The sequence below is a fragment of the Gopherus evgoodei genome, chromosome 17 (assembly GCF_007399415.2).
Source record: "Gopherus evgoodei ecotype Sinaloan lineage chromosome 17, rGopEvg1_v1.p, whole genome shotgun sequence".
NCBI classification, from domain to species: Eukaryota; Metazoa; Chordata; order Testudines; family Testudinidae; genus Gopherus; species Gopherus evgoodei.
The window spans coordinates 5574098-5587007 of NC_044338.1; the positions used below are offsets into that span (position 1 = coordinate 5574098).

General features: G+C 42.5%; 1 protein-coding gene across 4 annotated transcripts; it reads right to left on the bottom strand.

The window, feature by feature from the left end:
• Window positions 1-1496: 1496 nt before the first annotated feature.
• Window positions 1497-12761, bottom strand: TUBD1 (tubulin delta 1). 4 transcript variants are annotated; one of them, XM_030536243.1, is made up of 9 exons: window positions 12513-12761; window positions 10642-10836; window positions 9711-9858; window positions 8976-9192; window positions 7661-7892; window positions 5330-5494; window positions 4538-4678; window positions 3404-3587; window positions 1497-1840 (listed from the first exon to the last, which is right to left on the bottom strand). In XM_030536243.1, the coding sequence occupies exons 2-9, from the start codon at window positions 10811-10813 to the stop codon at window positions 1738-1740; spliced, it is 1362 nt and encodes a 453-aa protein (XP_030392103.1). In that variant the 5' UTR covers window positions 10814-10836; window positions 12513-12761; the 3' UTR covers window positions 1497-1737. The 4 variants fall into 4 exon arrangements, with proteins under 4 accessions (XP_030392103.1, XP_030392102.1, XP_030392104.1 ...); XM_030536242.1 differs by having other exon boundaries at window positions 12469-12760; XM_030536244.1 differs by lacking the exon at window positions 12513-12761 and adding an exon at window positions 11708-11841.
• Between the last annotated feature and the right edge of the window lie 149 nt (window positions 12762-12910).

Sequence of the window (12910 nt, forward strand, 5' to 3'; positions counted from 1 at the left end):
GTCTAAAACAGGTCAACCTTTCTATATTTAACCTCAATAGTCAGCTATTTTGTGTGTGTGTGAGAGTGAGAATATATATAAAAATGAGATGAAACACATTTACCACCCCAGTATGTGCTTGCTCGCATTTTAATTGGACTACAAGGCAATCAGGACCTAAGGGAAAGTTTATTGTATGTATCTACTGAACTATCATAAGGGAAGAGTCCTTGAGCTTGAATTTTATGGTGTGACCACTGAAAGGGGCTATTTGTAATGAAGAACCTGATGTATGTAGGTAGAAAAACAAAAACTGGAGGATAAGAAATACAAAGGAAACAACATGAAAATGGCTCCTGTCAGCAAAGGAGGAGGAGGTCTGATTTAGTACAAAATAAATACATTTATCTTTCCCAGTGTAATATTTTACCATATGAAAACCTTCCATCTCCTATCTTGTGCAACAAGGAAAACAAAAAACCAAAACAAGGAACAACCAGGGCTGAAAGCTCATACACTGGAATTAGGGCAGATTTATGTGCTGATGCTGTACCTTGCATGCGATTGCAGCAGCCTTCCTATTGAATTAGTTCACAGGCTGAACATTTAGAGTCTCTACTTGACAATGGCACCACCTTGTGGTTGTGGAAAAATCTGTCTAAAGTCCAACACATTTCTAAGGGGGAATTTTGAAGTTTCCCAACACAGGGAGGGCCCTGCGTCTGTGGAATCTGCAGCATGACCTTGCTCTAGAATCTTTCGTTTATCAAAGCTACTTCTGCCCTCCTTGTGGAAAGAAAAAAGTTATAAACAGAGCCCAAATATAAATGGATGCAGTGAATCCCTCAATCTGCAGGAGAGTCTGCAACAGTAGCTGAGACAGCTGAACTGCTTGGTTCTTTTCAAGGGATTGTTAATTCTGAAGCATAAAGACTGACAACCTAAATGTGGCACATTGGACAATATAGAGACAGCAGAAAATAAATGGAATTTACCATAATCAGCAAAGTCTCCTCAGTGTAACTTTATTATTGTTTCATATGAATTAAGAACTTCAATTTAAAAAAAAAAAAACACTTTAAAAATGTTGCAGAATCTCCAGTCTGTCCTATTGAAGTGCCACAGAGATCAGGAGTCTTGCCACAGAATTTAACACCAGCTTGCTGCAGCAAATGGGGCCTTAGTGAATATTAGCAAATACGTAATGGTACGTTATGCTTAGCTATTTTTATTAGTACTGCTTTGCTAATGGGTATTTTGGTAGCTATTGGTAAAACAAACTCAGGCCAAGTATTAGAATGTAAAGTTTGAAGTGAAAGATCAAATTGTATTAGTACTGTAACTAACAGCATCCTTCAGTCCTACTCTACCATGACAGTTAATATTAATTCAGACGCTAGATTTCAACCTGAAAAAACTTCAGGCTATGGAAATTCTTCAGGAAAAATATGCACGGCCAGGAGGAGAAGGAGTAGGCACTAGAGGGCTTCAAATCAGAGTAAATTAAGGAAAATGTACTGAAAAATAAAACTTTATTAAATATTCAATATATAAATTCATTATATACAAAATACACTTGTCTTTATGGGAGACAAGGAATAGATTCAGTCCTGATGTAGACTATTATTCCTTCAACAATAAAAAGAACATTTACACCCCTGTACCTCCCTTAGCCACTTCAGCTTGGGGCAGCTGACACAGAAAGCCTTTCAGTGTGTACTCTCCCTGACAAAGCCCTAGTTGTAAGTGGTTGAAAAATCAAAGGCTGGCATAACTAGAGAGAACCTGTTCCAGAGTTGTGAAGCAGTCCAGAAAGTCCTCCTCTTCGATCCCAAACTTAGTGTACTGGTGAACATAAGCTCTGAGGGGGCAAAGAGTTTGGGTAAACAACAAAGAACTAGACAGCAAAACATTACAAATCATTGGTCCCTAAAAATCTGACACCTAGTACAGCATCAGCCTGAGCTGCTTGTACCCCTGTAACCCAGAACTGAATTGTTTGTTTGGACTCTTCTTGTGTAATTCATACTGGACAGTACAACATAATCCAGTTCTAATAGTGTTTATAGCCTCAGGTATGCTGCTTTAAAGGAACAATACAATTTCAGGTTCAATGGCTAGCTTTTGGGGAAATGCAAAGAGCATTTTCTGGCTTGTTTCTGAATCTCAGCAGAGCCACTAAAAGCAATGATTGTACTTGGAGGCAGCACTTTACTCATTTATGATGGGCAAAGTGTCAAGTAGTCTTTGCGGGATAAACGTAAAACTGCTGTTTGTTGCATGAGTTTAACAGATGATAAATTTAGGAATAAAACTATTCAGCTCTTATTCACACAGATCGTGTGGCTAATTCCCACATTTCCTGGACACTTGCCCTCCGACGCCCAATAATCTTGGCCTCGTGATGAAAGAAAAGAGGCAATTTTTCTTTGAGTTAAAGTCTGGTTTTAAGGAAAAGTAAACCTCAGGGGTCAGAGCCTTTATAAACACAGCAACTCCCAAAATGGTTTTTGAACCAAGCCAGAAATCTCACTGTTTCCTGGAATGAGCAGCAAGGCTGGATACAACCTAGAAACTGTGTGATCAGTAAAAGAGTTTGTATCTATTTGTTTCAGAATGGATATTCTGGAATGGACAAGTAACTGGGGTTTTTTTAGTGCTGGTGAAAGAGCCAACTTCACTGCACTAGAAACTGGTCCTATTTACGGAACAGATACTACAGAGGTAATGCAAGCTGCCCCCCACCGCTCTGCCACGGTGCCTCAACCCTAGAATTGGTTCCTCTAGAATCAAGGTAACAGCCTCCATGATCATTCAAGTTCCTCTGCAGAGACTGCTGGGGGGAAAAAAACCAATTGTGCCATGGAGAAATGGTTCCAGGCCACTCACCATTTAACAAAGGTAAGGGAATAGCCACTGGTCTGACTTAGTTTTACTGTCTTAGAGTGCCCTGCAAAAAAAAATTTGTTCTGGCAAGTTTTCTCTGAAATGAATTCAGTGTTCTAGGAAATCAGCCATGTAGCACTGGTTCCTCTTAAGTCGTTTTGATCGATGGGAGCTTTGTTCCTCCTCTGTGCAGGAATGGATGTACTCCTATATATATTTATTGTGCTCATATTTTACAGCAGGGTTGATCAGCAACTTGCACTCACTTACATCCCGGCTTGGATTTGAATCTGTGACGCAGAGGCTTCTATACCCAAATCACCCACGAACATTATCTGGAAAACTACCACCATATTTACACACATTCTGTAATGAAGCTGGTATCACTGTTTCTTTTACTGTTAAGCGACACCTTTTTATCCCAAATCAGAATTATTTGTGAAGCATTTTAAACTGAGATGTGTGTTTGCAACTATTTATTTCCAATGAAAATATTGAAAAGTCTAAATGAAAAACTAACAGTCTTATTTTCACTTACTTGGAAGCAAACATATTCCACGCTTTCCCCACAATGTTGTCCATAAGTTTCAGCAGGAACTGGCTGTTGCTGACCAAAGAAGCAGATTTTTCATACTTGTTAAAGGCTCTTGGTGTTTTCCATATTTTAAAGGCCTCTTGAGGGTTTAGCCAGGATGTATACAATGCTGGATCTCTGAAACCTCCTGCAATGGGAATATAACAGTCTTTTCTGACAAAGTTTTACCAAGTGATTTTCGTTACAGGTTCATCACCATGTTACACTGAGTATTGTATGCTAGAACTCTGAATCTCTGCTTTAAATCTACTGCATGAATACAGACTAAAAAGTGACCCTGAAAAAGGATAGTTCATGACTGGTTCTGTGCCTATCAGGGCAACATGGAGCTGCTGCAGATACTACCCATTCAACCTCACAAATCAACATAAGTGGAAAGGAAAACTGAAATTTGTTCTCATGTCCACTGTGTCCCAGCTAATAATTAGAAGCTGGGGCTTTGGGAGTGGTGTAGAATGAGGTGGGTGATCTCACAAGACCGTGATGTGAAAGAAAAAACAGCTGCAGTAAGTTATCCATGTATTTCTGTCCCACCAGTTCTCTAAAGCCTCAGCTGCTGCTTGGCAGATCAAGTCAGACTTCCTAGCAATAATTCCACCTGATGGGCCCAGTAAAAGTGTAACTGTTCAAACTGATTCCTTCCCACACAATGTGGTGAGGACAGGATATAAAAGTATCCCAGCACGGCTTCAGTGCTCTATGATAAGCAAGCTACGATGTCTCTCACTCCTGTAGCGGCTCAGTATCTTTCCAGGTGGCAGTATACTATAGCAACGAATACTATCACACAGATAGAATTTAGTTTTACAGTCTGATGGTACCTCTCTTTTCCCGCAGGTTGCTTTAGGAAGCCCTGATAGACACTGCCAGTGTAGCATCTACGTATGTAAATATAGGAGTCCTTCATGACTGCATAATACAGCCTTGGACGTTAGAATGTGTTTGCAGAGAGAATGTTGACCTTAATCTTTAAAGTATGCAGCCTTCGGCTTTTTTCTCTTTTGCCGGTGACTGACACAATGAAAACAGTGGGAGACGGAAGAAGGAATAACTAACGTACTGTGTATTTTTGCTCACCTAGATCAACACTTTGCACATCTTTTCCTCGCAGGACAACCAGGTTGGCAATGGAGGTGTTAAAATGTAGTGCCTTATTTGGAGAGGCTTTTGGAGGGACAGGATGCCCTGGCAATGGTGGTCGCACCTGCCAATCGATACCTAGAAACAGAAGTTTTTGAAACCAACTAAAAACTATATTTCAGTCATGTGATGCGAAATATGGCTGTATTCAGAAAGAGGTACTGCGGGCTACTTGGAGACAGTCTAGTGCTAGTGATGTTCAGTACCTGGCACTGGACGTATGGCCAAGGGTATGCCACAGTCCACTCACTGATCAAGCAGCAGTTACGTGACTCTTAGATGGTAAGGGAGCTCAACCTGCAGGTCTTATGGAGGGAAATCTCCCACTGCAGTCACTGTTCCTACTGCATAGGAAACAGTTCACCATTCTTGTGCCTTGTTGGCACCTAAACTATGTAATTGGAAGCCATATTACAGTTCACCACCTGTCAAGGATTAATGTGTTAAAAACCAAAGCAGCACTAGGAATCCAACAGCTGTTCCAAGTGAATCATGGAAGTTGAGAGGTCTGGGAGCTAAAGCAGGGATGAACTGGAAGGTCTTATGGCAGCAGTGTTATTAGTTGAAGTAGCTGGTGGGTATATAGGGATGTCTAGATGAAGGGGGCTACGTCTTCCTGAATTGGTTAAAGCTATTCAGTGAGTTCCCAAAGGCAATAAACCTTATTCCATATAAAGAAACTTATGCTGAAAGAGTAACTGATTTCCAAGGTGTGCACACACCTCTTACCTTCTTCCATCTTAGCATTAGCAATAAGCATCTGTCTTAAATGTTTGATGAGCCCAGGCCAAGTAAATGTGCTGTATGTCAGGGAGTTCTCTGACATCTGCGGTATGTTACGAAGACCCAACATCTTGAATTCAGGATGGGGAACTAAAGACTCCATTAAGTCTCCTGAGAATCAAAAAACACCTGAGAATCAAAAATCACTTAGGCTAGTCTATGAGAGACAATAGTGAGGAACTTCATGGGGACCTAATGACACAGGATGAAGGGGCAACATGCAGAGTAGATAAGTGCAAGTCATACACATCACAGTGAACAATATGAAAAACTCATACACTTTACTGGGGTCTATATTGGCATGTTAGCACTCTGGAGAGGTCACAGATAAATCACTGGAAAAAAATCTGCTTCTTGTTTAGTGGTGGTCAAAAAAAGCAAAAATGCTGGACTATACACCTCTACCCCGATATAACGCAACCCGATATAACACAAATTTGGCTATAACGTGGTAAAGCAGAGCTCCGGGCGGGCGGGGCTGCGCACTCCAGTGGATCAAAGCAAGTTTGATATAATGCGGTTTCACCTATAATGCGGTAAGATTTTTTGGCTCCCAAGGACAGCATTCTATCAGGGCAGAGGTGTATAAAGAATGGGATGGAAAACAAACAGTGATAGTATTACAATGCTCTTGTTAGGTCAAAGTATAAATCAATTCCAGTGAAGGCATCTCAGACAGAAAGCTAAAATTGAAGGAGTTTAAAGAAAAAGAATGAGAATGATTAGAGGCAGAAAGCCAATTCTGTATGCAATTGGGACTATTTAGAGCAAAGACATGGTAGAACTATACAAATAATAAATAGAATAGACAAGATAAACTAATTTACTCTCTCATAATACAAGACCACGAGGATATGACATGACACCGAAATAGGCAAAACTGAAACTAAAAAAGGATAATTATTCAGATGGGATATAAATGCTCACAAATCAGGGCAAAAACCTGCTACTAACTGATGTGGGTTAGGAAGAAATTTCCCCTAGGGGAAAGTTATTCCATAGTTGTCCACTGGAGCAGAGATTCTCAAACTGTGGGTCAGGGACTCCAAAGTGGGTCATGACCCGATTTTAATGGGATCACCAAGGCTGGTGTTGGCCCTGGGCATCAGCAAGTCTGAAGGCCAAGCCCAAGCCCCACCGCCAGGGGCTGAAGCTGAAGCTGAAGCCGAAGCCAGAGCCCCACCACTCAGGGCAGAAGCCCTTGGGCTTTAGCTTTGGTCCCCCCAGCCAGGGCAGTGGGGCTCATGCAGGCTCGGTCTTCGTCTGTTGGCTAGGTCTGCTCCTGGGGTCATGTAGTAATTTTTATTATCAGAAGGAGGTCACGGTGCAATGAAGTTTGAGAACCACTGCGCTACGGTGTTTCTTATGCCTCCCTCTAAAAGCATCTGGTAACGATCACTGTTGGTGAAAAGATACTGGATGAGGCAGGCCGCTACTCTGAGCCAATATGGCAATTCTAATGGTCTTATGACATTTAATCATGTTTCATTAGACAACTGAAACTTGCTTTCTCCTTCTTCATGGTAAAGATTGTATAGCAAAAGGGTAAAACAATGAAGATGCACCGTAAATACACAGAAACAGGAACAGAGGGAATGACCCTGTGTTCCTTATCATCCATAAGGATGTAAACACAAACAGCCCACTCCCCCCCCAGCCCCGCATTTCTGTCTGATATGGAGTATAGAAAATAATAAACCCTCCTCTGTATTTGTCTGGCTGCACTCCAAGTCTATTGTTGCAGGGACCAATGGGAAAATGCCAAAGTGGAAATTTTGGGTAGCAACCCCAAATCTTGGTACTATAAATAAATGAATTCTCTCATTCCAGGATGACACACACCACAGACCTGTATTATCACTAACAAGATCAGCAAAATACTCTAATTCCGGTTTGCAGCTTTTTATGCAAGCCTTTTTATCTGGTTTCAGTTTGCATATAGTTCTAAACTAAACCTGAAAACTCGAAACAAAACCACTGACTTGCACATGGTTTCACCTAAAATGTAAATCAGTCCCAGGCTGACACCAGCCACTTGGAAAGAGGAAGCATCGCTTGGTGGTAAAGCATGAGACCGGGTGTCAGAAGCTCTACTCTTAACTCTGTTGCAAAACTGATGTATGACCAACGGCAAGTCACTTAATTTCTTTCTGCCTCAGTTTCATCATCTTTAAAAGAGGGGCTAATACCCAACTCACAGAGGGGGCTGATGTTTAGCTCGCAGTTTGAAGAGAGCTCCGAGATCCTTGAAATGAAAGTATTATTATAATTAGATACCTAGTGGGCTTCTGCTATACTGTGAGGCACCTTCTGAGGAGTAAGTGGGCTGGAACACACTTCCCAGCTGATGTGCAATTACTTGATTTACATCCCTGAAGGAGATCTTTTTAATATTCATTAGCTGAGCACAGATCTTGTGGATGGCATCATTTTCGTGAACAAGGAGAGCATCTGCTGACTGGTACAGGTGTGAGAGTGTCAGAACTGAGTTGTAGTTTTGAACAATTACCTGGAAACAGAAACGCACATCAACAAGGATAAGTTAAATTAAGAATTTTTGTCTACATAACTTATGTCACCTCTTTTGATATTCTTCATGGAGTGACTGCTTCCCCCTTTACCAAGATCCTGCACGCAATTCAGCAACACTTTTAGCTTCCATTTAAGATAGTGAACAATGCCTGCCTTGATCTTATCATCCACAGCTGCACTGATAGCAAGATACTGAGAATGAACCAGTATGATCGTGCTGTATTTATTATACTTGCCATGTAATAAACTGGAGGCTTGTTTGAATTCCCTGCTCCACTACAGACTTCCTGTGTGACCTTGGGCAAGTCACTTAGGCCAAGTCTACACTACAAAGTTTTGCTGGCATACCTATGTCAGTACAGGGTGTGTGGAAAAATTCACACTTCCATCTGACATAGTGATGCCGGCAGACCACCCTCCCTGCCCTCAGGTCCTTTTGTCTGCATAGCTCATGTTGCTTGGTGAGGCAGTTTAACTATACTGGCAAAAGATCTCCTTATGCTGGTTATAAACTGTGTCTCTATTACAGCTGTATTGGCAAAGCCTTTCTTGTGTACACTAGCCCAGTGTCCCTGTGCCTCAGTTCTCATCTGTAAAACAGGGATAATAGTACTTCTGTGTCTCACAGAGGTGTTGTAACGATAAATACATGGAGAAAAATTGTGATATGCTCACGTACTATGGCAATGGGGGCCTTATGTACTAAGTTAGCCTCAGGCACTAATGAAGTAAGTCTCATAGTTGGGATGTGCAGTTTTACAATCATATTTTAAAAATTATGTTTGGTTTTCACTTCTGAAGAACTCACAGCAACTGACTACAGGCAAACAATGAAACTGACTATACATGAGGCGATATTAAATACACAAAGTAAATAAACTGTGAAGAAACAATTCTCTCCCTTTCTCCAATATATTTCAGTTATAGGCATTTTAGGTGTTATTTGTAACACTAGAAGGTAAAGCAAGTGTAGAGCTGTTTTTTTTTTTGTTATTGCTAGACTGGCCTTTTAATACCGATTAAAAATTCTGCAGAACCCTCATGGAGCTTTAACATTCACCTCACCGGTTCCATAGGGCCAGATAACCTGGTTGAGTATAAATGAGGTTGGAAAAGCATCTCTTAAGCACTGGGTCACAAAGGCTCCCATGCCTGATCCTGTGCCACCAGCCATGCTCATTACTGTGAAAAATCCACTGAGTCGGTCACATTTCTCTGCTTCCTTCTGTACCAGGTTCATGATAACGTCTCTGTACCTGGGCCCATGAACAGAGTAACTGGAGCATAAGAGAGAAAGCAAAAAGAGCAAGAACTCTTACTTTATAGCAAAATAAAAGCAATAAAATCAGCCACACAAATATATAAAGTAGTTTTTCTTTTTTAAAAATGCCGATCCATTTATCTAACTCTTTATATCACCAATGCTGCCTGTAGTGAACAATCCTCAATTCTTTTGTTGTGCCATTTATTCTGCAGTAAGAGCCTGATCTTTAAAATTAGCCTCCCACTCTGCACCCACAAATCAAGTAGTTACATGTCTAGGTGACATTTTGTTCACTTTTCTGTAATTGAGTAGTAGGTCTTTACTTTTAATACCAATCTCAGTTCCTTGCAAAAAAGAGCACAAGCACTCTACAATAGCAGTAAAATCAGGGTAATGTTATGCATGCAGTGTATTACTTCACAGCAGCAATAGTTCGGCTTCTAAGAGAGGATGGCTGTGAGTCTAGGCAGTTCCTTAGTATTCACATGTTGTATTATTATTATTAGCAAAGCTTGCGGTGATCATTTATACCCATTTGCCCAGTTGTTTCCAGACCCCTGTTTCTGACAGAAGTGTGACTGGTGGTCATATCTCCAGTGGCCAGACCTAGCAGCTATTGAGAGGGTCTGACTGATTACTTTTGGTTCCATGTCAACAAGCACAGCTCGGGCAACAGGTACTGGAGAGAGAGAGAGATAAAAAATGCAAAATCAGAAAGACTGCATCATACTTAAACCTTTTAACTAGAGAACAATGTTCACATAACGGACATAAAAACATACGAAAGGCCAGATAATACTTATTCAGGCAAGTCATCCCATTAACTTCAGGGGGACAGTAAATGAGAATAAGGTGAGCGGGATCTGACCCTCAAAGCTTTACATTTACATAGAACCTTTCATTATCCCAAAATGTATTTTGCAAACTCTACATAGACAGGAGTCCTTCTCAGTAGGGAAACCATTCAGGTCGGCTAGCATTTGAAATGGACGGGCTTCATACCTGAGTACTTAATCTGATCTACCTAACGTGTGTAATAAACAGAAATCTGGAAAGAACAAAAACATGTTTCTCATCTAGAAAAGCTCTTTATTAGTTCTCTTGAATGTATGATGGCAATCAAAGGCACAAAATAAGAAAAACAAAGCTCACTGCTATAGTTCTATTACTGTAAGAAAGAGAAAGGTGGGCTTGGGATTAAGGCACAGCATCAGGGTTCAGGACAGCAGGGATTTGTTCCAGCTCTGCCACTGACTTGGTATGTGACCTTGGGCAAGTCACTTCACCTCTCAGTGTCTGCTTTGCCATTTGTTAAATGCTGATGACAACAGGGCTGAGATGTTAAGTTCATAAATATACCTAAAGCACATCCTTAAATAGAAATGCAAAGTATTGTTTATTACTACGTATATTTCTAACAGGCTCAGTATGGTATGAAAAAAAAAATCCTTAAAAATTGTACCTCCAGTTTTTTCCTCACTGAAGAAACGTTCCTTGCAAGCTTCCTGATAGGATTCATTCTCCTTCTTGGAGCACAGTCCATGTGTGCTGTGGAAGTCATTGCAGATAGCATTAAACACCTCGTAACCAATCTGGTTACCACACTGACCAAGCTGTACTGTGACTATTGACATTCTCCTTCACCTTGGATTTAATCCTAAAAAGAAAAAATATAGATTTGGGCTTTTTACTGTGGTTGATCAAGCTGTAGAGAGTGGAAGACTTTGGACCAGCTTCATAACCCATGAAAAGCACGATCGGGCAGTGAAATTTCCTTTGTACAAAGGGCAGCTGTGTGGTTTTCCAGACTATTTAAACCCTGCAGTTACCTGGATTTAGCGGCTGAAGCTCCTCTGAAGGAGCTGCGGCCATCATTGGGTGTTGACAGTGGCCACAGTGGGGCTGTGCTGTGTTTGAGTGGGGTTAGGTGCTGAATTTTTCCCCCACCAATTGCTGCTCAGGACAACCAGAAAAAAACAGAACAATTGGGTTTTCCATGGTACTTATATCTCTCTTTTATGTCACACAAAGCCGGCCTATATTTAACTGCCTCAGAAACTGCAGGTTGAAGGCTAAGGTGCCTAATATGCACCACAATGACTAATGCTCAAGCACAACTGCGCTACACTATCTGTTCGTACGTGCAAGTCTCAGCTGACACATGAAGACTCTATTGTCATTCCTTAGACATTACTGACATTCAGTCTTGTTGCAGGGTTGTCTACTTCTTTTTCTGCAATTCCAGTGGTTGAGTTAGTCTGTTGTTAGCCATGGTAGAAGCTCTAATATAGACCAGACGCTGGTATTTTAAACTAGCAGGTTGCCTAGACCACCAAATTGAAATGACACTGAAGTTAAAATGCTGGATTATATTAATGCTCCCACTGATGGAGCTGCACTGGTGGTAGCAACAATAGGAAATCTTAGAAATAAGAGGCTAATTCAGGATACAACTATGGACAGATTAGAGCCTCACATTCTCCTCTGAGTGAAACAAAATCTTTTCCAACACTGCCTACATGACCTACCCGGGCATTACTCTGCCAATAGTCCCTTCCTTGCAGATGCAAAGAAGCACCTCCTGCTGAAAGATCTACAGGATCCCATTTCAAATGTGAGAATTTAGATTCTTGCATGCATTACGGGGGTGGATGAAACCAAGCTAGATCAATGAGAAGAATTACTCTGAGAAGCTAAACTGACATGTACAAACCATTCACACTTACATAATCCATCCAATTGAAACTATAATAGTTGGTATTTATCACTCTGTTAAAGCAGCCAACCGTAGCCCACTCATTACACTCCCACAATTGTAAATTCTAGTTTAATATCCAATCCATTTATCAAGAATGTGGAGAATGACTGTATTCTATCTTTGTGGGGGAGGGCAGAAGGGAGTAGGAGTTGAACTAGCACCCCTAATCCCAGGCCCACCTCATCCAGCCACATAGGTGGTACCCCCCCCAAGCCCCCCTCATCTGGCCATGTAGGTGGTACCCCCTGATCCCAGGACCCCGTATGTGGCGCCCCCCGACCCCAGGTCCCCCTCATCCAGCCACATATGTGGCACTCCCTGACCCCACGCCCCCCTCATCCAGCCACGTACGTGGCGCCCCCCATCCCGATCCTGCTCCCACGCGGAGAGCGATGCCTCTTTGTCCCCGTCCTGCATCCCCGCCTTCCCGTGTAGCCTTCATAACCCCCCGCCCCGCGCCGCCCCGCGCCAGCACAGGGCGCGTACCGTACCCCAGCCCCAAGCGCCTCCCCACCAGGCCCAGCTCGGTACCTGAGTCTCGCCCCTCACGGTCTCACACCAGGATTCTGACTCACCAGGTCCAGACTTCTTCCCTCAGGGAGCGCGCGCAGCGTTACCATCACAACAAGCCTCCTAGCCCCTCCGGCATCCGTACAGAGCCGCCTTTCAACTGACCGCTTGCGCATGCTCTGAGCCAGCAGGAGGCGGTGTAGGGGGCTTCAGTGTGCAGGTCCAGTACCAGCGTTGGAGGCTTCAATGAACCTTATACGCATGCACCGCGCCGAGAAGCTTCAGTCTGCAGTCTGCGCATTCTCATTGCCAGTAAATCTAGCAGCCCACGGAGCTTTGCGCATGCTCAGTACGAACCGCAACTGAGGTCGCACGCTATTGCGCGTTCTGCGCATGTTCAGTGTGGTCCCTTGCGGTCACGGGGTTGGGTCGTGCGCCTGCGCCGTAGACGGAGTCAGGGCGG

Coding starts and splice junctions, on each gene's coding strand:
- TUBD1 (XM_030536243.1), bottom strand. CDS start 10,813: ATGTCAATAGTCACAGTACAGCTTGGTCAGTGTGGTAACCAGATTGGT. Junction 7,893..8,975: donor GGCCCTATGGAACCGGTGAG/GTGAATGTTAAA, acceptor TTCTGTTTCCAG/GTAATTGTTCAAAACTACAA. Junction 3,588..4,537: donor TGTGCAAAGTGTTGATCTAG/GTGAGCAAAAAT, acceptor TTCCCATTGCAG/GAGGTTTCAGAGATCCAGCA.